Here is a 26108-nt window from a genome sequence, read left to right as displayed (position 1 = left end):
TTCATAAATACTTTTAGCATAAGTGATTTCAACTAGTTTAATATCAGACATGTCTTGTTCACACCCATTACCTTCGGGAAGTCATTTATACTGCTTTTCTTTCTGTGACCTGGTATATACCGTATTTTCTGCACGTATTTTTATTTTTGAAGAACCACTTTCTAACTTATTCAGTGCTACCTGTTTACAGAATATTTTCCAGAAGACCACATTCCGTTTATAATAGCACCTTCAGCTAAAGAACTCAGCTTTTTTAAAATATATGATTTACTTGTTAAAGCTATAAGACATCTAGGTAATTCTCTTAATTTACAAGATGTGACTGTAAAATAAGGAGATGGATTTTACAAATCACAAGTGAAAATTAGTCCCATTGCTTTACGGTCACATTCCGAATTTACTCTCCTTTGCCCTTGTCAGAGAGGTGCTTGCTTTTCAGAGTAGATTGGTACAAGTCAAACTTTTTAATCTAGCAATGCTATGTAGCGGTTGCTTTAAATAATAAATATGTAATCTATTTATTCAGCAATTCAATGCCTCTTATACCAGAGCACCATACTTGGATAAAATATAGGAAGAATGATATGGAAAACATAATCTCTGTCTTCTTGGATTATATTCTTTCTACACAATTTATTATGTATTTATGTAGTGAGCTCTCTGCTGGGATATACACAGTTTAACAGAAAATAGCCACTGCCTCTAGGGACTCACAGTCCACTAGGAGGGACAGTCATGCAAACTAATAAGTAAACCCATAATCAGAGTATGAGAAGCACGTGCTCAGTGCGTGGAGGGGCAAGATTTCTTAGAGGAGGCAGCATTTCTAAGACAGAGGGATCGACATCAAGGCGTTGCCATAAATAACCTCAAGCATTATGGTCTGCTCTCGTAAAATGAAACTACTGCAGGATAGTTTGTTAATAAACTGATATTAATAATGTTTATTAATAAATTAGTATGACTTTCTTACTAAAATCATCGAGCTTTTCATTTGAACCCAGCTTTACAATCTTTAAATGGCTCTCATATCCAGTATATAATTTTGCCTTTAGAGCTATCATAGGAGGCATAAGCCACATTTCACAGGAGCTAAGTCATGAATAATGTGTATAAGTGACCTAAGATCCCACGGTCACTGAAAGAGCTGTTGTTTTTGCCCAGAACTACTGATTTTTAAACTAGACTTTTTCTTTTTTTTTTATCATTCTGACTACTAAAGATATTTAGATTCTTATTACCACCACTAACAGCCACCATTATCAAATCAGACAAGTGTCACTTTATTATAATAGGTACACGTTTGTTTTTTTAAAAAAGTCTTCTAGAATTCAAGAACCTGTCTTAGACATAAATACGGAATAGATGCCATGATTATCTGCTATTCACCTCTTCTTCTGTCGAACCTTCAGAGACTCTTTTTTCTGTCTTCTCTTTTGTGGCTCCTAGTTGAGTGTTAAAATATCTGTGGAGGAAAAAATAAAGATCAGACAGTATCACGTGGTAGCTAAAAGCTAGAGCTCTGGAATCAGACTGTCTGGATTGAGGTTTTACCAGCTGTGTGTGATTAGTCATTTACTTAAACCTCTTGAGCCTCAGTTTCCTCATCTCTAAAAGGAGGATAATAATAGGCTGTGTGCCTCAGGCATTGCAAAGATTAAATGAGTTAAAATCCCAAAATAGTGCCTCACGTATCATAGGTCAGTAAGTGTTGGCAGTGTTGTTATTATTATTAAAATATTCTAATGATAACTATCATTTTCAGCTCTACCCATAGAAAAGGAAGGGAATGAAATATTTTACTCTTTTTTCTCCCATTGTTAGGCCAAGTGCTGAGAATACAAGCATTTCTCCAATACATGAGTGAGGCTAAGGTGTTCAAATGACCTTCAGTGATAGCTTCTATTAAATTCCCCCAAACCACTAAAGCTCCTTACTTTCTGATCTGTCATGAGTAGAGATGGGAAACAATTTTCAGTCTTCCTCACACTAAACCTTTGTGTACCTGAAGTAGTCTGCTCTTATTCATCCATTTCTCTTCTAAATCGTAAAGCCCCACCTCTTAACCTCTCAACAGGAAATCGTTTCTGGTGCAAACTGCTAAATCATATCCAGTTTCTCCACAATCTTCTTAAACCATGGCATCCTGATTGGGCATAATAAGGGTCTGGCTCTTGCCAAATGGAGGACAAAGGTCTTTTCTCCTGTGCCACAATCCCATGATCGGATTGCCCAGGAGGGGGCAATGTGGTAGCAAGTTGTAGGAATTCTGCCACACTCACAATCACATTTGTGTAGCAGGGTCTGTGTGCTGTACATATGGGCATCCATACCACTCTCATGGCATTTTTGCCAGCTGCTTGGTCACTGTGTGTCACATGCAAGTGACGTGGAAGGCTATGTAAAGCAACAAAAGAAATAGGGACTAAGAGATGATTAAGCAAGAAATTAGGTGATAAACCTATTGCTCAGTCACAGAGTTTTGTTTCGTCATTATGTAAGGGGAAAGCCTAAGCCAAAGGGAAACCCCACATGAGACGAAAACCCTTCAAGAGCTTCTTACTGCCAAGCCACATGACCGTGAAATAGAATAGCTGTGGGATCGCTGGACAGCACTGCCCTTTGTGCCCACTGTGATTTATGCTGCAGGGGATGCCTGGGAAACCCTCCCATCCTAAGGCCTTGTGTCCTCTGTAGCCAAGGTGAATAAGCACTCTGTGCTGGTTGAAAACTCAAAATTGCCTCATTTTAACATAGCCTTTTCTCTAGAAATACCCTACTTGGATTATTATTAAATATGTCATCCTCATTTATATTTATTCTTCAAAAGAATGAAAACTGACACAAATTAGTAATTGTGATAGTGTTGATTTCTGAGAAAATAAGTTATTCAGATAGTTAATAAAAATCCAATTTGATAAATGCTAATTGAACATAATAGGTGCAGTCACAACACAGGCATTCCTCAGAGATATTGCGGGTTCAATTCCAGACCACTGCAATAAAGCAAGTATCACAATAAAGCAAGTAACAGGAATTTTTTGGTTTCCCAATGCATATGACAGTTATGTATACACTATACTATAGTCAATAAAGCAATTATCACAATAAAGCAAGTAACAGGAATTTTTTGGTTTCCCAATGCATATGACAGTTATGTATACACTATACTATAGTCTATAAAGCATGTAAGAGCATTAAGTCTAAAAAAACAATGTACATACCTTAATCAAAAAATACTTTATTAAAAAAATACTTCATTGCTATAAAATGCTATCATCTGAGTCTTCAGTAAGTAGTAACATCAAAGATCACTGATCACAGATTATTATAGCAAATATAATAATCATGAAAAAGTTTGAAATACTGTGAGAATTACTAAAATGTGACACAGAGACACGATGTGAGCAAATGCTGTTGGAAAAATGATATCGACAGACTTCCTCGACACAGGGTTGCCACAAACCTTCAATGTGTTAAAAATGCAGTATCTGCAAAGTGTGGTAAAAAAATGAAGCGCAATAAAATGAAGTATGCCTGTATACTGCAACTTCTAAAACATCTAACCACAAGATAGTTTCTAAGCAGAAATCACAGGTGATAACATTTATCTCTGCTTTGACATATACAAATAAGGTAAAATATGCATGAATTCATCTTGTTACTGTAGAACATATTCTCTTTAGTACATTGATAGCTGGAATACAGTTTAGACTAAATGAACGACAACAAATCGAACAGTCACACTCTTATACATCTTTTGAAATTACAGGAATTTTATACACTAGCCATCTGTTGAAATGAACATTTTTCTTTAAAAGTGTTTGAAATTAGTGTTCTATAGTAAAGGAAAATGTTAGCATTTCCTCCTCTAAACCTTCTTGTTTTTCTAGAAAGATCAATCCACAGTTGGCCCTCAATATTCACAGGTTCCCCATCCATGAATTCATCCAACCTCAGATTGAAAATATTCGATAAGGTTTCAAAAAGCAAAACTTGAATTTGACACGCACCAGAAACAATTTACATAGCATTTACATTGTATTTACAACTATTTATATATTACCTATGCTGTATTTATACCTATTTACATAGCATTTTCATTGTATTAGGTATTATAAGCAATCTAAGGATGATTTAAAGTATACAGGAGGGTGTATTTAGGTTATATGCAAATATTATGCCGTTTTATATGAGGGACTTGAGCATCTAAGGATTTTGGTATCCACAGGGGAGACTGGAGTCAATCCCTCAAGGATACTAAGGGCCAACTGTAAATCTAGAAGGCACTGGACATGTCTTTCCATGGCTTAGGATAAGTTTTGGATGAACTGTTTTATCACCACTTAACAGTTTGGTCACTCACCTTTTTGTTTTATGTGACATAAATTTGATTTTTTTTTAATCCAGTGACTTTATGGTCACGTCACATTCAGTAAAAGTGTATCTATTAAAACAATTCCTAAATATTTTTTGTGGGATATAGCAATATCACGTGTGATTCGTGCCCTCAAAGAACATCTTGCTTCTCCTACGTAAGAAGATAAGATCAATACATATGGGAAATAGCAAGTGAAATCCTTTAGTATTGTATTAAATTCTAAATCATGAAGAAGGGTTCTCAGCATTTCAAAAAGAGAGCATTTGGAGCTGGTGATGTAGCGAGGCCCTGAGAAGACACAGAACTTGAGCCAGGGCTTAGAGAATAGGTTGGGATTTAAATGAACAGATGCGAAAAGGTCATTTGGGGGAAAGGCCATTCCAGGAAAAGTTTACAACACAGAAGGCCACGTGTTTTCACAGGACACCAAAGCAAGTGGCCTGACTAGAGGTTGTGTGAGGGAGCAGTGAGAAATACTAGATAACCAACTGATAGGGTATAACTGTATTATATTCTTAAAGGAGATTAGACTTTAAGGCATTGGGCATTGGGGGGCTTTAGGTCAAGAGAAGAACGCAAATAAACACAGGCTCGGCTCTCAACTTCCACCCATGAAATAAAAGAATACACTATAAGGTGACTAGAAGGGCTATTTTGAGGTGGCAGTGCTCCCAAAGATAAACATCATAATTTCTCTTCTGAATAAGGTAGTTTACTTTGTGCCAAGATGTATTCCTCGTCCCTGAAAATTTTATGTAAACACTTTCAAAGAGAGATCCCTTCCGTGAAGGGGAAAAACAGTCTCCTTGTGTATGTTAGTAATGTTGAAAATAGCCGTGTCCTCTTAAATAAAATGAAATGATTTATCTTGCTTTCTAGAAATAAACATAAAAAAGATGATTCTGAATGTTTCACTGTAGCTCATCAGCTGTATACATTTAATTTATTGCTAATTCATATTCTGTCCTTCATATTAACATCCCCCGTTGCGCTGACATATACCATATATTAGGCTAAACACTGGGCTAAGAAATCAGGAGATTTTGTGGGCCAGATGGCTTGGTACTTAGCCCCAGCTTCAGTTAACTGCCTTGCAAATTCACAGTAAGAGTGGGGAGATCATCAATACCCCAAAAGTAACAAGCTAAACCAATGGGAACCACTGTCTGGTCATGGCTGCAATCTCAGATTCCACTTTCATGAACAAAGCAGTTTCAATGTTTAATGCGACTGTTTTTCGTAGATAAGTTAGCATAAGCAAAAAACCAGTAAACACATGTTGAACTGGCTTAACTACATGTGAAGTACGAAATCTTGTGAAAATTTTGAAGTAGAAAAACAGAGAAAGAAGCTATACTTTTATTAATATCAGAAAGGGTGAAGTTTGAATATAGCATGTATTAGGACATTAAGATCTGATTATAAGCCATTTGATTAAAAGTCTTCCAGTAACAGTTTAAAAAAATTATAAGGTTATTTATGTCTAACATCTCAAAAGTGTGATTAGAATGCAAAACCTCTCATAACTTAATCTGTTCACATCTCAGAGAGTTGAATTTTGCCATATATGATTCTCTCTATATCATTTAAACTCATTTTAAATCTTCACTGTGTCAATAAATGAAAGAAGTTGAAGTGTCAGCTTACGATACTCAACTCCATCTATGTGAAGTTTTAAGTTATAAGTGTACTTTTAAGTATTAGAATAAGTTGAATTATGTGAAATATTCAACAGTTAAACTATTTCATGTAGTATTTCTTTATATGAGTGAGATTATGCATAGAAATTAAATCTTAAGGGAAAGAAACTATTTGATTATGAAGGAAAACAATTTAAAGTGCATCACAGGTAATAAAATCAATTTTAATATCCCTACAAAATGAAATAGGGTTTATTTAACACAAGTACTGTAGGGAAGAGAAATGGTGTATTTAAATTTCACATTTCAGGAAACAATCTTGAATCAATGTAGGTAGCCTTTTGAGTCAAAATGTAGCAGTGCTAATTCCCTATTAAGGGAAATCACAAGCGCTCTTTCCTTTGCAAATGATTTCTATAAAATAGTCCAAACTTTTGTTCATGTTGTAATTAAAAACAGAAAAGTATGAAGTTCTTTTTCTTATCTTTCTCTGAACTAAAAGTTAAATGTCTTTTTAAAAAATTAAAATGAAAACTATTTTCTCTATGAAAATTGCTTCACATGTTTTTAACTCAATTTGAATTTAAAAATACAGATATTTCCTTATGTTTCTTATCACTAGCTGTAAAACTGAATTTTAGGTCTAAAGGCAAGTTACAGAGAAAATGGCGTTACATTTTGATAAGAAGTTGAGGTGACCCTGGGAAGGAAAACAAGGATGAAAAGCAGAGACCGTCTCCTGATTATCACTTGTGCAAATGGCAAGTGGGATTAAATGAAAAAGAGTAGATAAAATAAATTTTAAAAAGCTACTTTTTCTAGGTTCTTTGTTCTGAAATTGATATACCTCACCATTAATATAGATAACTTAGTGGCTATCTATGAAATAAATTTTACACATAAAGTCTTAACTATAAAATCGTACAACAGGGCCATGCCTCTGTGCTCATGGCTGAATAGTTTCCCAACTCTGACATCGCTATTCAACTCATGGTCCATCCTTTGCATTCTCTGTGTCATTTGGACATGCATCACGCAGACGGTGACAAGTTCCCTATGTTCCTCCCTGTGTATCCTATGGAACAAACCAGATGCCGTGGTTCCTTTTTAAGTTTTAGACATTGACTAGGGAAAAGAAATCTGTGATATTATTGTGTAATGAAGAGAGACAGGTAAATAATAAAACTGTGGATAACTAGTGAGAAAAGAGGTTTTAACAACAGATTGAAAACAGAAGTTTATAATTAAGATTATGGTTAATGTTTCCTGAACTTTATAGTACTATTACACAGAGAAAAGTAATTCTCACATAAGAATTCTTTTTTTTTGGTTAGGAAATGTTGAGGAGTACAGTCCAATACTACTTTGTAGAATAGAAGCTTTCTGTGCCCTTAAAAGATGTCACTTTCAGTAATGTAGTTAAGTCGGTTCTTCCTGAATACTTGGACACATTAGTATGTCATGTCCAAAAAAGTTATTTGCATCAGAGCAATAACACTGCTTTTTCTTTCTCTTTGAAAGAAAAACTTCCTTAAATTCAGACATTAATTTTTCCTATTCCTTCTGTTTCATTCGGGTGGTTGGAACAACTAATTTAAAACCAGATTTAAGTATGAATTGTAACAGGAAAATACTATTTATAAGTATCCATTTTAATTAGCATTCCCACATATCTTGGAAGTCATGGTAATAATGATAATTCTTACATAGCACTTTTTAATTTTCAAAGCACTTTCACATACACTATCTGATTTGGTCTTACAATATCTGTGACTATAAAATAATGTGGTTTTATTCTCGTAAGTGAGGAAAATGAGGCTCCAGATATTATGAACTTGGGTATGATTGTAGTTTGTACACTATTAAAATAATAAAAGACATTACCCAGCAAATATGTATTATTTTGACTAGACAAGTTTTAAGAATTGTGTGATAGTTATATACATTTTGCTTAAAATGACCCATGATCCCACCTTTTTTTTGGACATGAGGACTTCTTTGAGTTTAGGACTTTTAATAAATAGCAAATAGAGAAGTCATAAAAAAGAATAAAAATTTTTATAAAAATGTTAATAGTTTACAGAAACTAGAGTAAAAATGAAATATAGTTTTGATTAATTGGGGAACTTTTATGAAGGGGTAAAGATAAGCATAGAAAGAAAAACATTTCTGACATTTAGTTCCTTAAAATATAAATTAAAAATATACCTATCTCACAATCAATAAAGACAAGAACTAAAAAATATAGATACACATATTTTCTGGCTTTTTCTTATTTTAAAATTCCTTAAAAGCTTTTTTGAGGTATAATCTACTTACCACAGAATTGTACAATCACCACCACAATCCAATTTTAGAACATTTCCAATCACTTTAATAGAACCCTTGTGGCCCACTTGCAAATACTCTCCATTCCTACCCTCAGCTCCAGCAACTACTAATTTACTCTCTCTCTAAAGATTAGCCTTTTTTACTGCCTGTTTTCTTACACTAAAACTTTGTTTTACACGAAATATTTTTATTTTCTACATGTATAATTGTAAATTTAGTTCAATGTGGATCTGAATACAAAGGTGTTTAATACACAGCAACTTCATGCCTTTTTTCTTTTTGAAGTTTATGGTGATTTTATGCCTCCTTTATTACCCTACTTCAGCTTTGTTACTGTACCCAACTGCTACTGAACAGAGCTGTTTAAGTTGTTTCCTGAACATGGAGTTTGAGGCCAGTATCTGATAGGTTGTGAAGCATTGTCTGGCACTAGGGGAGTATTGCAAAATGATGGAGACAAAACAACCTAGTGTTTATGCATGTCTAGAGGGTCTAATAGTTGGCTTGCTGGTTTACTTGGTTGTTAAAGTTTTATAATGCGTCTTTTGCCTCTTTTGGTGAATCTGGTTGAGAACTGTAACCAGAGTAGAGAAAAGCATACTCCCACAGTTTGGCACAGTTTATCTTATAGAATAGGACCTATACATTTTTCTCAGTCTAGGGTTTTCTTTCTCTTTCTTTCCTTCCCTTCCTTCCTTTATTCCCTCCCTCCCCGCCCCCCCGCCTGCCTGCCTTCCTCCCTCCTTCTTTCCATCTTCACTTATAGAACTTTTCTTTTCACTATAGGCCTTGTTATGAATTCCGTAAATTACCTCAATTTGGATTAAATGTGAGCTACTTAAATTTTACAATACAGACCATGGCCATATTGTTCCTGGATTACTTAGAAATCTATTTCCTCCCTGTTTAAAGACAGCCCAAAATAAAGAAATGATTTTATGCCATCCCATGTAACATGGATTGCCTGATTAAATTGTGTGCTGGTTTGTTTAGAGAAAATATTTGCCATTCCTATTTTGCTGTTGTCCAGCTATTACAATTAGGATGACTCTGCCTAGATTTCCTTATGCCTTGGAGTCTGTTTTAGTGCTCTTCTTGGGAAAGCTACTACTATTTCTATCCAATGCATGTTCTTTGACAATTAGTAACACAGAAAATACAACAGTTAAGAAGCAGATCCCCTTTAGGTGTTGGGCTTGAGAGAACAGAGCAAATAAAACCTCCACATCCCGGGAGAATATGCATGTGCTGTAAACTCAGGGTCATGCTTCCTTATGCCACCTTTGTGTTACTTGGGTAATTCCCCCTTTATCCTTTGGCCCAAGCTATTGCCACAGGTTTGTTGGGCTGTTTCCATAAGGTTAAATATAATTAACATGCTTTCACAATGCATATTTATTATGTCAAATTTCAGGTTCATAGAATCTTCCGGCTGGAAGGAACCCTTAGATGTAATTTAGTTTGGCCCTTCATTTTCTGAGAGGTGGCCTGAGGCCCAGTAAGATTATATGACTAAACATAAACCTATTAGTGAAAGATCTAGGACTAGAACCCAGGTTTCCTGTGTAAGCTTTTCTTTTCTTTTCTTGAAATATAGTTGATGTACAAATATTATGTTAGTTTCAGGTGTACTACATAGTGATTTGATATTTGCATACATTATGAAATGATCACCGCAGTTAAGCCTAGTAATCATCTGTCCCCATACAGTTATTACAGTATTATTGACCATGTTCCTTATGCTGTATGTTACATCCCTCTGACTTATTTATTTTATAACTGGATGTTTGTACCTCTTCATCCCCTTCACCTACTTTACCACCCCCACTTACTTCCCCTCTGGCAACCACACATTTGTTTTCTGTGTCTATGAGTCTCTTTTCATTTAGTTTTGTTTGTTTGGTTTGCTTTTAGATTCCACATATAAGTGAGATCATATTGTATTTCTCTTTCTCTGTCTGACATCTCACTTAGCATACTACCCTCTAGATCCATCCATTTTGTTGCAAATGGCAAGATTTCATTTTTTTATGGCTGAGTAATATTTTATTTTATATAAAACACACACACCACATCTTCTTTATCCATTTGTCTATTGATGGGCACTTAGGTTGCTTCCATATCTCGGCTATTGTACATAATGCTGCTATGAACACTGGGATGTACATATCTTTTGGAATTAGTGTTTTGGGGTTTTTTGGGTAAATACCCAGAAGTGAAATTGCTGGATCATATGGCAGTTCTATTTTTAATTTTTTATAGGAACCTCCATACTCTTTCCACAGCAGCTATATATACCAATTTACAAGCCCACCAACAGTGCATGAGGGTTCCCTTTTCTCCACATCCTCACCAACATTTGTTATTTGTTGTATCTTTGATGATAGCCATTCTGAGAGGTGTGAGGTGGATTTTCATTGTGGTTTTGACTTGCATCTCCTTGATGATTAGTGATGTTGAGCATCTTTTCAAGTGTCTGTTGGCCATCTGTATGTCTTCTTTGGACAAATGTCTATTCAATTCCTCTGCCTATCTTTTAATTAGATTGTTTGGGGGTTTTTTGATGTTGAGTTATATGGTTTCTTTGTATATTTTGGATATTAACTCCTTATTGATGTGATGTTTGCAAATATTTCTCCCATTCAATAGGCCAACTTTTTGTTTTGTTGATAGTTTCCTTCACTGTGCAAGAGATTTTTGGTTTGGTATAGCCGATTTGTTTATTTTTGCTTTTGTTTCCATTCCCTGAGGAGACATATTGAGAAATATATCGCTAACACTGATGTCAAAGAGCCTACTCCCTATATTTTCTTCTAGGAGTTTTATAGTTCCAGGACTCATATTTAAGTCTTTAATCCATTTTGAGTTTATTTTTTGTATATGGTATGAGAAAGTTGTCAGTTTGATTATTTTGCATGTAGCTGTTTAGTTTTTTTCCAGAACCATTTATTGGAAAGCCTATCTTTTCCCCAGTGTATATCCTTGCTTCTTTTGTTGTAGATCAATTGACCATATAAGTGTGGGTTCATTTCTGGACATTCTATTCTGTTCCATTGATCTCTGTGTCTGTTTTTGTGCCAGTACCTACTGTTTTGATTACTGTAGCTTTGCAGTATAGTTTGAAATCAGCATGATCCCCACCCCACCCCCGCAAATTTGTTCTTCTTTCTCAAGATTGCCTTGGTTACTCAGGGTCTTTTTTGTTTCCATACAAATTTTAGTATTGTTTCTAGTTCTGTGAAAAATGCCTTTTGCTAGGGATTGCATTGAACCTGTAGATTGCCTTGGGTAGTACGGTTATTTTAACAACATTCATTCTTCCAATTCATGAGCATGGAATAGCTTTCTAATTGTTTTTGTCATTTTCAATTTCTTTCATCAATGTCTTCTAGTTTTCAGGGTACAATTATTTACCTATTTGGTTAGATTTATTCCTAGGTATTCTTTCAATGCAGCTATAAATGGGATTGTTTTCTTAATTTATCTTTCTGATAGTTCTGATATCTGAACTATCAGACAGTGTATAGAAATCCAACAGATTCCTGTATATTAATTTTGTATTGTGAAACTTTACCAAATTCATTTATAAGTTTAAATAGTTTTTTTGGTGATGTCTTTAGGATTTTCTATATATAATATCATCTTATCTGCAAACAGTGACAGTTTTACTGCTTCCTTCCCATTTGGATTCCTTTTATTTCTTTTTCTTGCCTGATTGCTGTAGCTAGGACTTTCAGTACTATGTTTAATAAAAGTGATGAGAGTGGGCATCCTTGTCTTATTCCTAACCTTAAAGAAAATGCTTTTAGCGTCTCACTGTTGGATATGATGTTGGCTGTCGCTATGTCATGTATGGCCTTTATTATATTGTGGTATTCTTCCACTATTCCCACTTTGCTGAGAGTTTTCATTATAAATCAATGTTGAATTTTGTCACAAGATTTTTTTGCGTCTACTGAGACGATATTTTTCAATTTGTTAATGCGGAGTATCATACTGATTGACTTGCAGACATTAACCACCCTTGCATCCTTGGGATCAATCCCATTTGATAATGGTTTATGATCATTTTAATGTATTGCTGAGTTTGGTTTGCTAATATTTTTGTTGAGGGTTTTTGCATCTATATTCACCAGTGATATTTGGCCTGTAATTTTCTTTTATTGTGGTATCTTTTTCTGGTTTTGGTATCAGGGTGATGGTGGCCTGGTAGAATGAGTTCCAAAACATTTTTTTCCTCTTTAATTTTTGGCAGTAGTTTGAAAAATATAGGTATTAAGTCTTATTCAAATGTCTTCTAGAATTCACCTCTAAAGCCATCTGGTCCTGGACTCATGTTTGTTGGGAGTTATTTTTTATTATAATATTATTATTATTACTACTACTATTATTACTACTATTATTATTATTACTACTACTATTATTATTATTATTACTACTATTATTATTACTACTACTACTATTATTATTGATTCAGTTTCATTACTGGTATTGTTTGATCATATTTTCTATTTCTTCCTGATTCAGTTTGGGGATATTGTATCTTTCTAGGGATTTATCCATTTCTACTAGGTTGTCCATTTTATTACCATATAATTGTTCATAGTAATCTCTTATGATCCTTTGTGTTTCTGCAGTGTTGATTGTAACTTCTCCTCTTTAATTTCTGATTTTATTTTTGGGTTCTCTTTTTAACTTGATAAGTCTTGCTAACAGTTTATGTTTTAAAAGAATGAGCTCTTAGTCTCATTGATAGCTTTCTTTGTCTCTATTTTATTTATTTCTGCTCTCATATGTATTTTTTTTTCCTTCTACTAACTTTTGGATTTGTTTGTTTTTCTTTTTCTAGTTCCTTTCAGTATAAGGTTACATGTTTTTATTTGATATTTTTCTTGTTTCCTGAGGTAGGCTTGTATGAATTTAAACTTTACCCTAGAAGTGCTTTTATGCATCCCATAGATTTTGGATTGTTGTTTTTCCATTCTTATTTGTTTCCAGGTATTTTTTGATTTCCTTTTTAATTTCTTTAGGGACCCAATGGTTGTTTAGTAGCATGTTTTTTAGACTCCACGTTTGTGTTTCTTGCAGTTATTTTCTTTCAGTTAACATATAGTTTCACACCATTGTGGTTAGAAAAGATGCTTGATGTGATTTCAGTCTTTTTAAATTTATTGCGACTTGTTTGGGGGCCTAGCATGTAATCTATCCTGGATATTTGTTCCATGTGCACTTGAAAAGAACATGTATTTTGCTGTTTTTGGAAGAAATGTTGTATGTATTAAGTCCATATGATTTAATATGTCATTTAAGGCCAGTGTTTCCTTACTGGTTTTCTGTCTGATCTGTCCATTGATATATTGGGTGTTAAAGTTCCCTTCTGTTATTGTATTACTGTCAATTTCTCCCTTTATAGCTGTTAATATTTGCTTAATGTATTTAGGTGCTCCTAAGTTGGGTGTATATATATTTGCAGTTGTTGTATCTTCTTTTTGGCTTGATCCCTTGATCATTACATAATGCCCTTCTTTGTCTCTTGTTATAGTCTTTGTTTTAAAGTATATTTTGTCTGATATTAAGTATTGCTATCCTGGCTTTCTTTTCATTTGCATTTGTATGGAATATCTTTTTCAATCCACTCCCTTTCATTCTGTGTGTGTCTTTAGATCTGAAGTGAGTCTTTTGTAGGCAGCATATAAATGGATCTTGGTTTTGTATCCATTCGGCTATTCTATGCCTTTTGATTGGAGCATTTAGTCCATTTATATTTAATGTAATTATTGATAGGTATGTACTTACTGTCATTTTGTTAATTGTTTTCTGGTTCTTTTTGTAGTTCTTTTTTGTTCCTCTCTTCTTCTTTTGCTCTTTTTCCTTGTGATTTGATGAGAATCTTTACTGTTATGTTTGGATTTTTTTTCTCTCTTTTTGTGTGTTTATCTATTACAGGTTTTTGCTTTGTGGCTCCCATGAGGTTCATATATAACAACATATATATTATTATAGTAATATTTTACATTGATGAGCTCAAGGTCAAGCACATTCTAACAACTCTACATTTTTACTTCCCCTCTCCTGTTTAATTTTTTTGACGTCGTGTTTTGTATCTTTTTTGTGTGTATCCCTTAACTACTTACTGTGAATATAGATAATTTTACTACTTTTGTCTTTTAACCTTCCTGCTAACTTTGTAAGTAGTTGATCTATTGCCTTTACCACTGAAATTTTTTTCTTTTTATAATTGTTATATTTCTAATTATGGCCTTTACTGCCTAGAGAAGTTCCTTTAACATTTCTTGTAAAGCTGGTTTTCATGGTGCTGAACTCTTAGGTTTTGCTTGTCTGTAAAACTCTTTATCTCTTTCAAATCTGAATGATAACCTTGCTGGGTAGAGTATTCCTGGTTGTAGGTTTTTTTCCTTTCATCACTTTAAATATATTGTGCCACTCCCTTTTAGACTGCAAAGTTTCTGCTCAAAAGTCAGTTGATACCTTATGGGATTTCTCTTGGACATAACTATTTTCTTTTTTCTTGATGCTTTTAAGATTCTCTCTTTATCTTTAGTTTTTGCCGTTTTAACTATAATGTGTCTTGGTGTGGACCTCTTTGGGTGGATCTTGTTTGGGACTCTCTGCTTTCTGAACCTGGATGTGTCTCCTTCCCTAAGTTGGGGATATTTTTGACTATTATCTCTTCAAGTAAGTCCTCTGTCCCTTTCTCTCTTCTGCTTTTGGGACTCCTATAATGTGAATGTTAGTACACTCAATGTTGTCTCAGAGGCCTCAAACTATCTTTTCATTTTTCTGTTCAGCTTGGGTGATTTCCACTACTCTGTCTTTTAGATCACTTATCCATTCCTCCGTATCATCTAATCTACTTTTGATTCTTTCTAGTGTATTCTTCATTTCACTTAATGTGTTCTTCAGCTCTGTTTTGTTCTCTTTATATATTCTAACTCTTTGTTGAAATTCTGTGTTTAGCCATTCTTCTCCCAAGCTCAGTGGGCATTTTTATGAACATTATCTTGAACTCTTTACTGGGTAGAGTGCTTATCTGCACTTCATTTAGTTCTTTTTCTCAGGTTTTGTCTTGTTCCTTTGTTCAGAACATATCCCTCTTTCTCCTTATTTTGCCTAAGTCTCTGGTTTTATTTCTGTGTATTAGGTATGTTGATTATATTTTCTGATCTTGGAGAAGTGGCCTTATGTGGGAGATAGCCTATGTGTCCCAGCAGTACACTCCCCTCTGGTTAGCAGAGCTGTATGCTCTAGGGGAGGCCCCTCTGTGGGCCACTTGCACACTCCTGTTGTTGTAGGGCTGACTACTGTGGGTGCGCTGGTAAGCAGGCTTGCCCCACCCAGGCCAGTTGGCTCCAAGGCTATACGTCATGCAGTGGCTGCAGGCCCCACTGGAGGGTAGGCTTCCTGCATAGCTGGTGCTAGTCCCACTGGTGGTGGAGCTGAGTCCCCACACAGCAGTATGCATGACCTGGGCCAGAGAGGCAGGGTGCATCTTGGGGCAGGTGCCAGCCTGAGTCTGGTGCCAAGTACCCAGCACTAATAGGATAGAGAGAGGATTCCAAAGTTGCACTTGCCAGCGCCTGTGTCCACATGGTAGAACGAGCCCCCTAAAATGGCTGCTGCCAGTGTCTTCATCACCAAGGGTGCTCCTACTTGCCCCCTGCCTCTCCAGAGGCTCCCTAAGATTAGTAAGTGGGTCTGATCCAGGGTCCTTTCAAACTACTGGGACTTGGAGTGTGTGAGATTTTGTGCATGCCCTTTAAGAGTGAAGTCTCTGTTTCCTAAAGCCCTCCTGCTCTCCCAAACACAAACCTCACTGGTTTTCAAAGCCAGACATTATAGGGGCTCATATTGCAGGTATAGGACCCACAGGCCAGGGAGTCCAATATGGGACTTGGACCCCTCGCTCCTTGGAGAGGACTTCTATGATTGTGATAGTCCTCCTATTTGTGAGTTGCTGACCCAAGGGTGTGGGTCCTGACAATATTGTGTTTTTGTCCACCCCCACCCCCGTCTCATGGTAGTTCCTTCTTTATGTTTTTAGTTGTAGAAAATCTTTTCTGCTAGCCTTCAGGTCATTCTCATAGATGGTACCGCTGTAAGTAGTTATAATTTTGGTGTGTCTGTTAGAGGATGTGAGTTCAGGGTCTTCCTACTCTGCCATCTTGGCCACCTCCTCCTGTATAAGCTTTTCTAAGCTCACTTCATCATCTTTGTTCTATAGTATTAGCTTACCTAAGTGAGTCACCCTTTCTTGTTGTGCATGGAAATGAAATTTGAACTAGTTTACAAAGGAATTTTGCATAATAATAGGCCAAGTGATATTGACAGTTCAAACCTTATATTTAATAAATCATTTTAATTACAGTATAGTTCAGAAATTCATTTTCTTCCAAAATAATGAAAAGATATCTGCAGTGCAAAAGAAACTATGAACTGTTAATAACAAGTTAAATAGATGAATGGACAAACAGATTCTAAGGACCAGCTCCCAGTCATTGGCACTGAGCTAGTTTTAACCTTGCTCTGATCATAACCCTCCTTCCTCGCAAGAGCAAAGAATTAGGTCCAACAGGAGACAAGCCTTTATAAAGCAAGTGCCTGCCTCAGATAAAAGAAAGCATGTATTTAAATACAGCCAGCAATTGTGTCTTCAAAGCTCTTTAAAATGCTGGTGGCATTGCCTCTCACCTTCAGGTCAGTATTATTTGGGCACCAGCTAGAACCTGATAGTTAAGAACGTGTCAAAATCTTTGTCAAAAATTCCCACATTAAGATTCACTTTGCTCAAGGATATATTCCTTCAAATGGCAACACAGTGATTCACACTGAAGTAACATTTTACTGTAAATGAAACTTTTTCCAATTTTAATTTCTGATATAGCCCATAGCATTACTTGTAAAACATAGAAGAAATATATTGAATATTAGCATTTTCTCATTCATGTCTCCTTTCTAGAAACCTTGAGAGTGAAACCAGTATGGTACAAAGGCCAGCAATCTTTTAGATGTAGCTTCTCAAACCTCTACTATTCCCTTGATAGAACTGACGTGGATGGGGTGGGAATAGGAATGGGTACAAAGTGGCATTCATCCTGTGGTGGATCATATTTTAAGAAAATTGCTTTGGCCTGAAGAGACCATTAAACTAAGAAGCACAAAAGAATAAAGGCAACTAACTGAATGTGTTCTCTGTTCCAGACACTGTGTTTGATATATAGGCCCTTTTATTTCATGTTCACAGGTAACTTAAGAGAATTATCCACATATTACAGATGAGGAAACAAAGAGTTTCAGAAATTTGTCCAAGATCACAATCAAAAAAAAAAAAAAAAAAAAGGTTGAGATTTAAACAAAGGTAGTCAAATTTCAAAGCTCACCTTCTCAACCAGTGCATTAGCCTGTACATCTAGATGGGGTTAGGACAGTCTGCAAAGACAAACCTGGGAATCATGCCTAACCAACCAGGCTGGGAAGGATCCCTGAGCAAGAAGAAGAAATGTATTCCCTTCCCCTTCTTTTGCCTTCCTCTGTTCACACTCAGCATCTATGTCATATCTCTAGCTGGCCTGCTACAAAATCATCATCATCTCAAATTGGCACAAGTGGACTTGGTATAATTAATTTGACCAACAGGACAGATAAAAAGCACACTAAATTTCACCTTAAAATTTTTCATGTATTAGTTTTGTGAAAACACTTTCATAATAAAGCATAATAGCTTAGGCTCTCGAAATACAAATTGCTGTAACTTACACTGAGAGTTTGTATTGAAAGAAAAAATTATGGCACGTACTTTAAGGAGATGAATAGCGTGGCTCAGCCCGAACTTGAACAGGTTACTATCCTGTACAGAATTTCTCAAGGTCTTTGCATACATGGAATTCTAATAGAGTGGTTTCCACTGTACCAGATCCTTTGAGAGAGTCAGACAATAATAAATAGCTATTCTGATTTAAAAGAGACTTAAAAATTTTTTTTCCATGACCAGAGTCATTATTTTTACTTACCATAAAAGTGAGATATGCTAATTGTATGAAAATTGAGCGATTCAAAAAAGTTAAAAAGAGCTAAATCAACTAAAAATCTCCCTAAGAGAAAACCATTGTTAACATATCAGTGAACACATTTCTTTTTGTCTCTTCATAAATTTATTTTGTATTTAGACGTAGATGGATAACTGTCCCCAAGACCCAGGTGACATTATCCTAGAGATGATGTTATTAATATAGTAGGCTTTTGGGGAATAATATCACATTTTAGTCATTCAAGGAAAAGCAAGGTTAAGAAAACATCTTGTAAATATAACAACTGAAAATTCAGAGCTGTATCCCATAGTTATTTGTCATGTATACTTCCTGTGAAGCATCAGCATTTAGAAATCTTTTCTTCCTTTTTTATGAATAATGGCAGTTTTGGAAAGAAGAAAAAGCAAATGCTACATACTTGTCATTTATAGCTTCCCTTGTTTTTATCCTGTTAACCTCAGAGATACACAGTACGGAGCTGAGATACTAGCTCTCTTTGTGGCTTTGCCAGTGATAAGTCATCATGGCTTATTTCATTTTTTCTTTGATTCATTTAGTCAACAAACATTTAATGAGCATTTATCCTTTGTCAGGCACAGTGGACAAAAAAATTCCCAGTCTTGGGTTGCTTACAGACTGGTGAAAAGAGACAGATACTAAACAAGTAATCAGAATAAATATTTGGTGCATTCGCTTGTGATAAGAGCTATAGAGAACACTAAAAAAGGGAAGGGAGAAGTAGGTGATTACTCTTTTATGTAGACTGGAGTGAGGAGAGACTTTCTGATTAGGAAACATTTGAGCAGAGAATTTAGGGAACTGAGAGGGCAAGCCCTGAGGATAACTGTGAGACAATATTCAGGCAGAAGAAGAGCATGTGCAAATGGCCTGAAGCAAGAGCTTGCTGTTATGCTCAAGGAGCAGCAAGATGGCCAGTGTGACCTGAGCACAGTGAGCAAGGAGGAAGTGAGGCTTACAGGGAATGGGGGTTCAGATAATGTAGGGCCTTGTCGGACTGTGTGACAGCTTTGTGTTTACCATGAGTGAGATGGGAAGCCATTGCAGTGTTTTGAACAGAGAAGTGACGTGATCTGGCCTTGTTTTAAAGACAACATTTGATCTACCCAAGGTACACGTAGAGAGACCATCACTGAATGCCCATGCGGTGGCACTTTCTCATTTAAGGTCCCAATAACTCCATACAGTAGGTGGCGTTATCCTCAGCAAGAGCAGTTACTCAACTGCCTAAGAGGACTGAGAGAGGCCTTAAGTGGAGTCAGGATTTAAGTCCAGACCTGTTCCCCGAAAGCCAGGGTTCTTTCCTCCTAACCTGTGCACCAGTTAAAAATGTGTGTTACCATCTCTAAAGAGAATAATTTGTACATTAGGTGTGTGATCTACTCTTCATTTACCTGGGGCAGACTCTAAAGAGGGAATACGATCTGATTTCTTCTCCTCTGAGTGTTAGCACTCTGACACAGCTCATTTTTCATGTCATGTTTCTTTTAGAAGTGGGTTTTCACATTTTTGTATTCTACTATGAACTATAGTAGAACTATTTGTATCACACTAATCTATCATCTCAAAGAGTTTCACAAATGGAGTAGAGGGCCTTTAGCTGGTTAAGGCATTTTCAAATATCCATTTTCCCCTCTAACCGGTCATAAAGATTCTCAGATGCTGGAAGCAGACTGAGGCCTATTTATTTGAAGTGTCCTCGTGTTTTCTTCCAAAGAGCTTGCCACATTAATGTTCTCTCAATGGAATTCAGTCTGTCCATGTGTACATGAGCAAGACACTTAAGACCTTCACTATCCCTGCACTATCCCTGCAGCTAAAGTAAACAATTCACAACTAAAGAGGGGACAGCCACACTTCAGCTGAAAAGCAGGAACAGCTTATCATGTTATTTCTCCAAGGTTTTCATTAGTTCAGAAAAACATGGGCTGTTTGGTATTATCTTGAGAATTCTGTGGTTTGAGAACACTCAATGGTAACGCTTTTATATTGCCATTAAGTGATTAGCTCAGTTATCTCTCTTCTTTTCCTTGCAAGTCACCTTGTTCAAATATTGTGTAAAACAGTGAACACAGACCAGCAGCCTGTCTGAGGAATGTCATCTGGAGGACCCAAGCTCTCTCCAGAGCCACCGAGAGCCATGTGGGGCTGTAACAGAGGCTTGGAAGCATTGGGGACATCAAGGTTCAGCTTAGGTCTCCCAGTTAGTATAACTAAGGAGTAAGGTTCATGGTCAGACAAGATTAAAGCCATCATGCCTATTTGAGAGGAAAAGAAAAGTAGTTTCCAAAGTCTTTAGAAAGAAATCTTGTTACTATCTTTTTTTTTTTTTTTTAATGGAAGGGAAAGACTGTGAGATAAAAAGAAGAAATAACAGTACACAAATTTTCAGTCTCAGCAGAGACAAGGGTCTATCACTGAATTAAATAACTCTAGAAATGTTTGTGGACTAGGACTAAAAAGAGGAAAAGCGTATAGGACCATATGGTCCTACTTTTTCCACACTCGAAGTAAAACTGGAGAAGGAATTCGTTTTTATTTTTACTTTTCTGACTGAAGGAGAAAAACTGTAAAGTGTACTCAAACACATTATCTGAAATGAAATGAAATAATACAATGAGAATCAAATACACTTTCCCTCTTCTAATCCCAGTGGGCACAAAACTAATTGGCAATCCAGTTAGTGAAAATGCATCAGTTCCAGTGGAATGAGATTGGGCAATAGCTGTGAGCCCTGGATTTCAAACCCAGCTCCAGCAAGGCTTTACTGTGATACAGGTGGTGTTTGGGGTGTCATTTCAGTGCTCCACGCACCTGTTAATTTGGGGCTAAGAATGCATTCTGTTATATTAACTCTGTGGGGTTTTTTTTTCCTCACTTACTCCCCTCTGGCTTTCTTTAAGGTCCAATTGAAAAGTGAAGAATCCAAAACCTTTGCAATGAAAATTCTCAAGAAACGCCACATCGTGGATACGAGACAGCAGGAGCACATCCGCTCGGAGAAGCAGATCATGCAGGGGGCTCATTCCGATTTCATAGTGAGGTAAAGACCCTGCCCCAGGGGTCAAGTCCCCAACTCCAAGTGGAAAAGCAACCACATTTGCACTCACTGTTTCACACATCTGATTCACACAAAGAAACATAATTTTTAATCTGATTTTTAAAAAGTTTTTACTAAATAAAAAAACACTAGGGCTTCCCTGGTGGCTCAGTGGTTGAGAGTCTGCCTGCCGATGCAGGGGACACGGGTTCGTGCCCCGGTCCGGGACGATCCCACGTGCCGCGGAGCGGCTGGGCCCGTGAGCCATGGCCGCTGAGCCTGCGCGTCCGGAGCCTGTGCTCCGCAACGGGAGGGGCCCCAACAGTGAGAGGCCCGAGTACCGAAAAAAGAAAAAGAAAACCACTAAAATTTTGATTCTTTTTTTTTTTTTTTTTAATGAGAATCAGATTCTGTGAAAAGAACATGTTTCCCAAAGGAGATATCAGAGTTCTTAATGTTCCATTTTTATCATGTTATTCCAAGAACTCTGCATAGACCTCTGGTACGTGAAAGACAAAATACCAAAAATCAAACTATTTTACCTTGAATATTCTTTATTTGAATATTTTTTGAAGTTGTTAAAAAATGAAATGACTATCCCATCTCAGTATTTTGAGAGCACTGATAAGACAATGGGTTTTTTTTAATACGCAGAAGCTTTTCTAGTTAATTTGCCAGTGGCACTTGATGAAAACAGGGTATCACATGAATTTAAGTGAACAGTGCGTAAATGTCATACACATCTATATTTTAAAGTGTCATCTACTGAATATCCATGCACACTGCATGTTTATGACCACTAAATATTGCTCAAGAGGCCCCACTTGAAACGTTAGCCAAATTGGAATTAGAGGAACCCCAGGAAGCCCTCTTGGTTCATAATCATTTGGATTAATCCATTTCAAAGGAGAGACTACCCCCTACAGTGTGAAAATCTTAGTCGTGAGCCATCGCTTCCTTTTTCCTCTTTGTGAATTTAGATCTTTCTCATTCTTTTAATAAGATTTCAAGCTTGGTAAATCAACAGTAAGACTGTAATCCGGGCACTGAAAACATTTACATGCTTTTAAAAGACAGTAACGTTTATAATCTTTGTTTTCTTGTTTGCAATTCACAGATTATACAGAACATTTAAGGACAGCAAATATTTGTATATGTTGATGGAAGCTTGCCTAGGTGGAGAGCTCTGGACCATTCTCAGGGATCGGTAAGAGTTTTAAGAAATTTCTATCATGTCTTTGAAAATGTAGTTGACTGTGATGGTTTGTAAGAAGAGTCAATTTTTATAAAGTACAGAAGTCATATTTACATATGCTTGTATTTCAAAATGTAAATATGGGTCACAACCCACTATCTACGTGTGATTGACTGTAAATAGGAAACTCACTCTGTTTCAGATTTGTAACCAATGATATAGGATTAGTCCACCATAAAAACGGTACCTGTCAAGGTACATGCAGAGGCTTTAGTTTAACTTGAATATCACAATCAGACAACTATATGTCTAGAATTCACTTCATTGCTGTTAACAATGAAGAGAATTAAAGTTATTTTATAGTTGCAATCTAGATTAACTGTCAGTTGGATTGTTCCACTCATTCTCCAGATGGGCTATCTTTCCTAACACTGGGAATTTTTTCCAAAGTAACTTTTCCCTCTACCTTTACATTGCTCTTTGGTTTCAAAATTAACAGAAGTTTCCAACCATCCCTTTCAGGACTTACCTGGTCTTGGGAAGAAAAGGAACCCACTTAACACTCCTCTTTGCCCTTTCAGGGCAAGTAAAGTTGGTCTCTTTAGCGCTTATTTTTTTTAATTATTCAAAATTAATTTTCTATTTCCTATTTATGTATAGCAGACTATCATTTATAAAAATATTCTACCAACCCTAAATGTCTACTTAAAAAAAAACTACAATTTTCTTTGAATGACCTAATAACATTCAAAAGGCATCTTTGTTCCTTTGAATATTCACCTTTAGACATCTTTTTCTTTTCTTATTTGTTACAATCTCACCCCACAGGCTCTCCTTCATCAGGTAACATCTTTCAGACTCAGCTATAGACAGCCCTAATGCCCCCAGAAAGCCATGTTATTTTTTGACAGCTTATTATTTTGTAGATATCCCAGAATAGAACTAGTTCTTTATAAACGAGTGCTTTGAAGTCTCATTCCTAATTGTATCCTTATGGTACCTTCATATCTCTGTACCCACTGCCCTTTCAGGTCTTTTATTCCCATTGCCTTACTTGTATATGACAAATGGGTTTCTTTTTACCTTATTGTGTCCTATTACATTAATGGTTTTTTTCTTAAATTCAAGGTAAATATGCCTATAAGGGAATGTATCATTTTGGCACTAGGGGACAGGGTTAACATCTGTACTGAGCTATTATATCATAGTGTATTACTATATTACTGTTAATTAATTTTTGGGTACAGATTATATGCCAGACATTGTGATAGAGGCCGGGGATAAAATGATAAATAAAACAGTTGTGGTCCCGTGCTTCATAACTTACAGGATGTAGCAGAAACTTAATATTCTGATTTGTGAGTTAATATCTGGTTTATCCTAATGTGCTTCTACTATATTATTTTTGACCTGACCTTCCAATACACTGATTTATTTGAAATCTCTTCCCTACTTTGTTCTAATTAGAATAGGAGATTTACTGGTAGAAGTAAACATTGAAGCAATAATAAGCCACTTAGGGAAAGGAACAGCGATTTTAAACTTCTATTAACTTCTTTAACAAGACACCAACAACAAAAAAAAATTTTTTAATAGCTTTAAAAATAATAATAAAAGTTAACCTAAAGTCCACTCAAACATGCATAGACATCAATATTCAACTTATTTTTTGCAAGAAAACTGTTTCATATTTCTCCTTAGTTAACTTGATTTTGCATTTTTGGGGTACATAAATGCTAGCCAAGGCTTACAAGTGAGATGTATTTGGATTTGTCGGGGTAGCAAAGGAATGCTATCAAGAAGCAGCTTGTCTTGGGAGGAGTGGATGGAGGAAGAAGATCAGTGATGGTCCTTTCTCTACCTCCACCAGACTGCTTACTGACCCTTTCTTTTGTCTTCCCTTTTATCATCCTTGGATTTGGGGTACACAGTTGCTGAGTCCCCCCAGTGTACTAAATATTCATTAAGGAGGCATGATCCAGAGAAATAGCAGCTACCTGATCCTTCCTAAAGATTCAGAGGGGCTGAAGCTTCGACATGAAAAGCAATGAAGCTGTCGTATATAAAATCATCTCGGGCTCATTGTCCCCTGCCAACTTTCTTTTTAGATATTCAATATGTATGTAGCCTTACTGCTTTTATTCCAAGAGACTTTTTTTTTTTTCCTACGTAAGAAATTGCTAAAGGGAAAGCATAGTTTTGGATATCCAGGCTCCAATTAATACTGTCACAGACTAGCTTCCTCATTGCTTGTTTAAACTGGGGCTGAAAAATCCTAAAGATTAACTGTTAGAACCAAAAAAATGCCAAGAGAAAAAGGAAATTAATTATGCTATTTGTCACAGTGTATATAAAAGTATCCTCAGTCAAAATAAACCTTTTTGTTCAGTTCCTTTAGTTTTCCTCTCGGGTCCCAGTAAGTAGTAGTAAGGGAGAAGCTATTCTGAGAGCATAAAGGAAATGTATTGGTGGGAAGGTTAATCTGAAGAAAGGCTTGTGTGACCTCTGAGCCTCAGGGATTTAGCGCAGGAAGTCTCCTATAGCAATGACATCCTCCTTCCTTCACCTAGCAGCTGAGCTGACCATTTCCTGCCTCTCACTCTCTTTCTTCTCATCAGCACAGAAAAAGAACACAGAGCAGTTTTTTATTTGTTGTCAGGAAGAAGGAATTAAAATGATACCATATATACAAACAGATTTTGAGGACTATTAAATTTTTTTTTAATCTTGGAAATAGGAACTATAGCACTGAAATGTTAATTGTTGCAATTTCCCGGGTTTGTCCTTTATTAGCTATCATGTTTTATCTTCTAGTTTGTGACTTTTTTCCACAAATTCTGTTCCATTATTTGGAATAGATTGGTACAAACTATATTTTATTCACTTCTCCTCTATAACAGTTACAGAATTGTCAACCACAACTTTCTTAAAAATGTAAGTGGTTGATATATATATATATATATATAGAGAGAGAGAGAGAGAGAGAGAGGTTATTAGTATATATTACATATTAATATTAGTATTTAATACATATTCTAATATCATTTACTTAATTTGAGTTTTTTAAAGTGTGCGTTAATTTTTCCTACAGAACGTATTAAACAATTACATAAGAAACCATAATTATCACATCTCACTTCTGGTCTCGAGTCTTCCTGGATGTGTTTTATAAGCCAGCAAGTGACTTTCTATATACATTCTCCTTAATTCCAGCTATTTTATGGGAGGTGATTACTTAAATTCCATCTTAGATGACCCATTAGGTGGAATCTGTGTCATTTCTTAATTTGGTTGAAAGTCCTTTAAGGAAATGAGTTCGTTTTCATAATAATTTAGCCTTCCTACTTTGGCAATAAACCTGTAGCATCTTCGGGTTTATATACTCACTAATGATTATTGTCACTAGTCAATGAAAAGAGGGAACTTGTCTTTCAGTGAGAGATGCTTTGTCTTTGTT

At 35.9% G+C, this 26108-nt stretch overlaps 1 protein-coding gene across 3 annotated transcripts in view; it reads left to right on the top strand.

Annotated features, from left to right (window-relative positions):
* The window catches only part of PRKG1 (protein kinase cGMP-dependent 1), a 1343672-nt gene that overhangs the window by 1298953 nt on the left and 18611 nt on the right, over nt 1-26108 (top strand). For all 3 annotated transcript variants that reach the window (XM_032607772.1, XM_032607771.1, XM_032607770.1), the window contains exons 11-12: nt 21320-21459; nt 22574-22663. In XM_032607772.1, the coding sequence (XP_032463663.1) occupies nt 21320-21459; nt 22574-22663 (230 nt within the window). The remainder of the gene's footprint in view (nt 1-21319; nt 21460-22573; nt 22664-26108) is intronic.

This window comes from Phocoena sinus, chromosome 16, assembly GCF_008692025.1.
Source record: "Phocoena sinus isolate mPhoSin1 chromosome 16, mPhoSin1.pri, whole genome shotgun sequence".
Taxonomy (NCBI): Eukaryota; Metazoa; Chordata; class Mammalia; order Artiodactyla; family Phocoenidae; genus Phocoena; species Phocoena sinus.
Note: the sequence above shows the minus strand (reverse complement) of the source record. Positions and strands in the feature narration are given on the sequence as shown.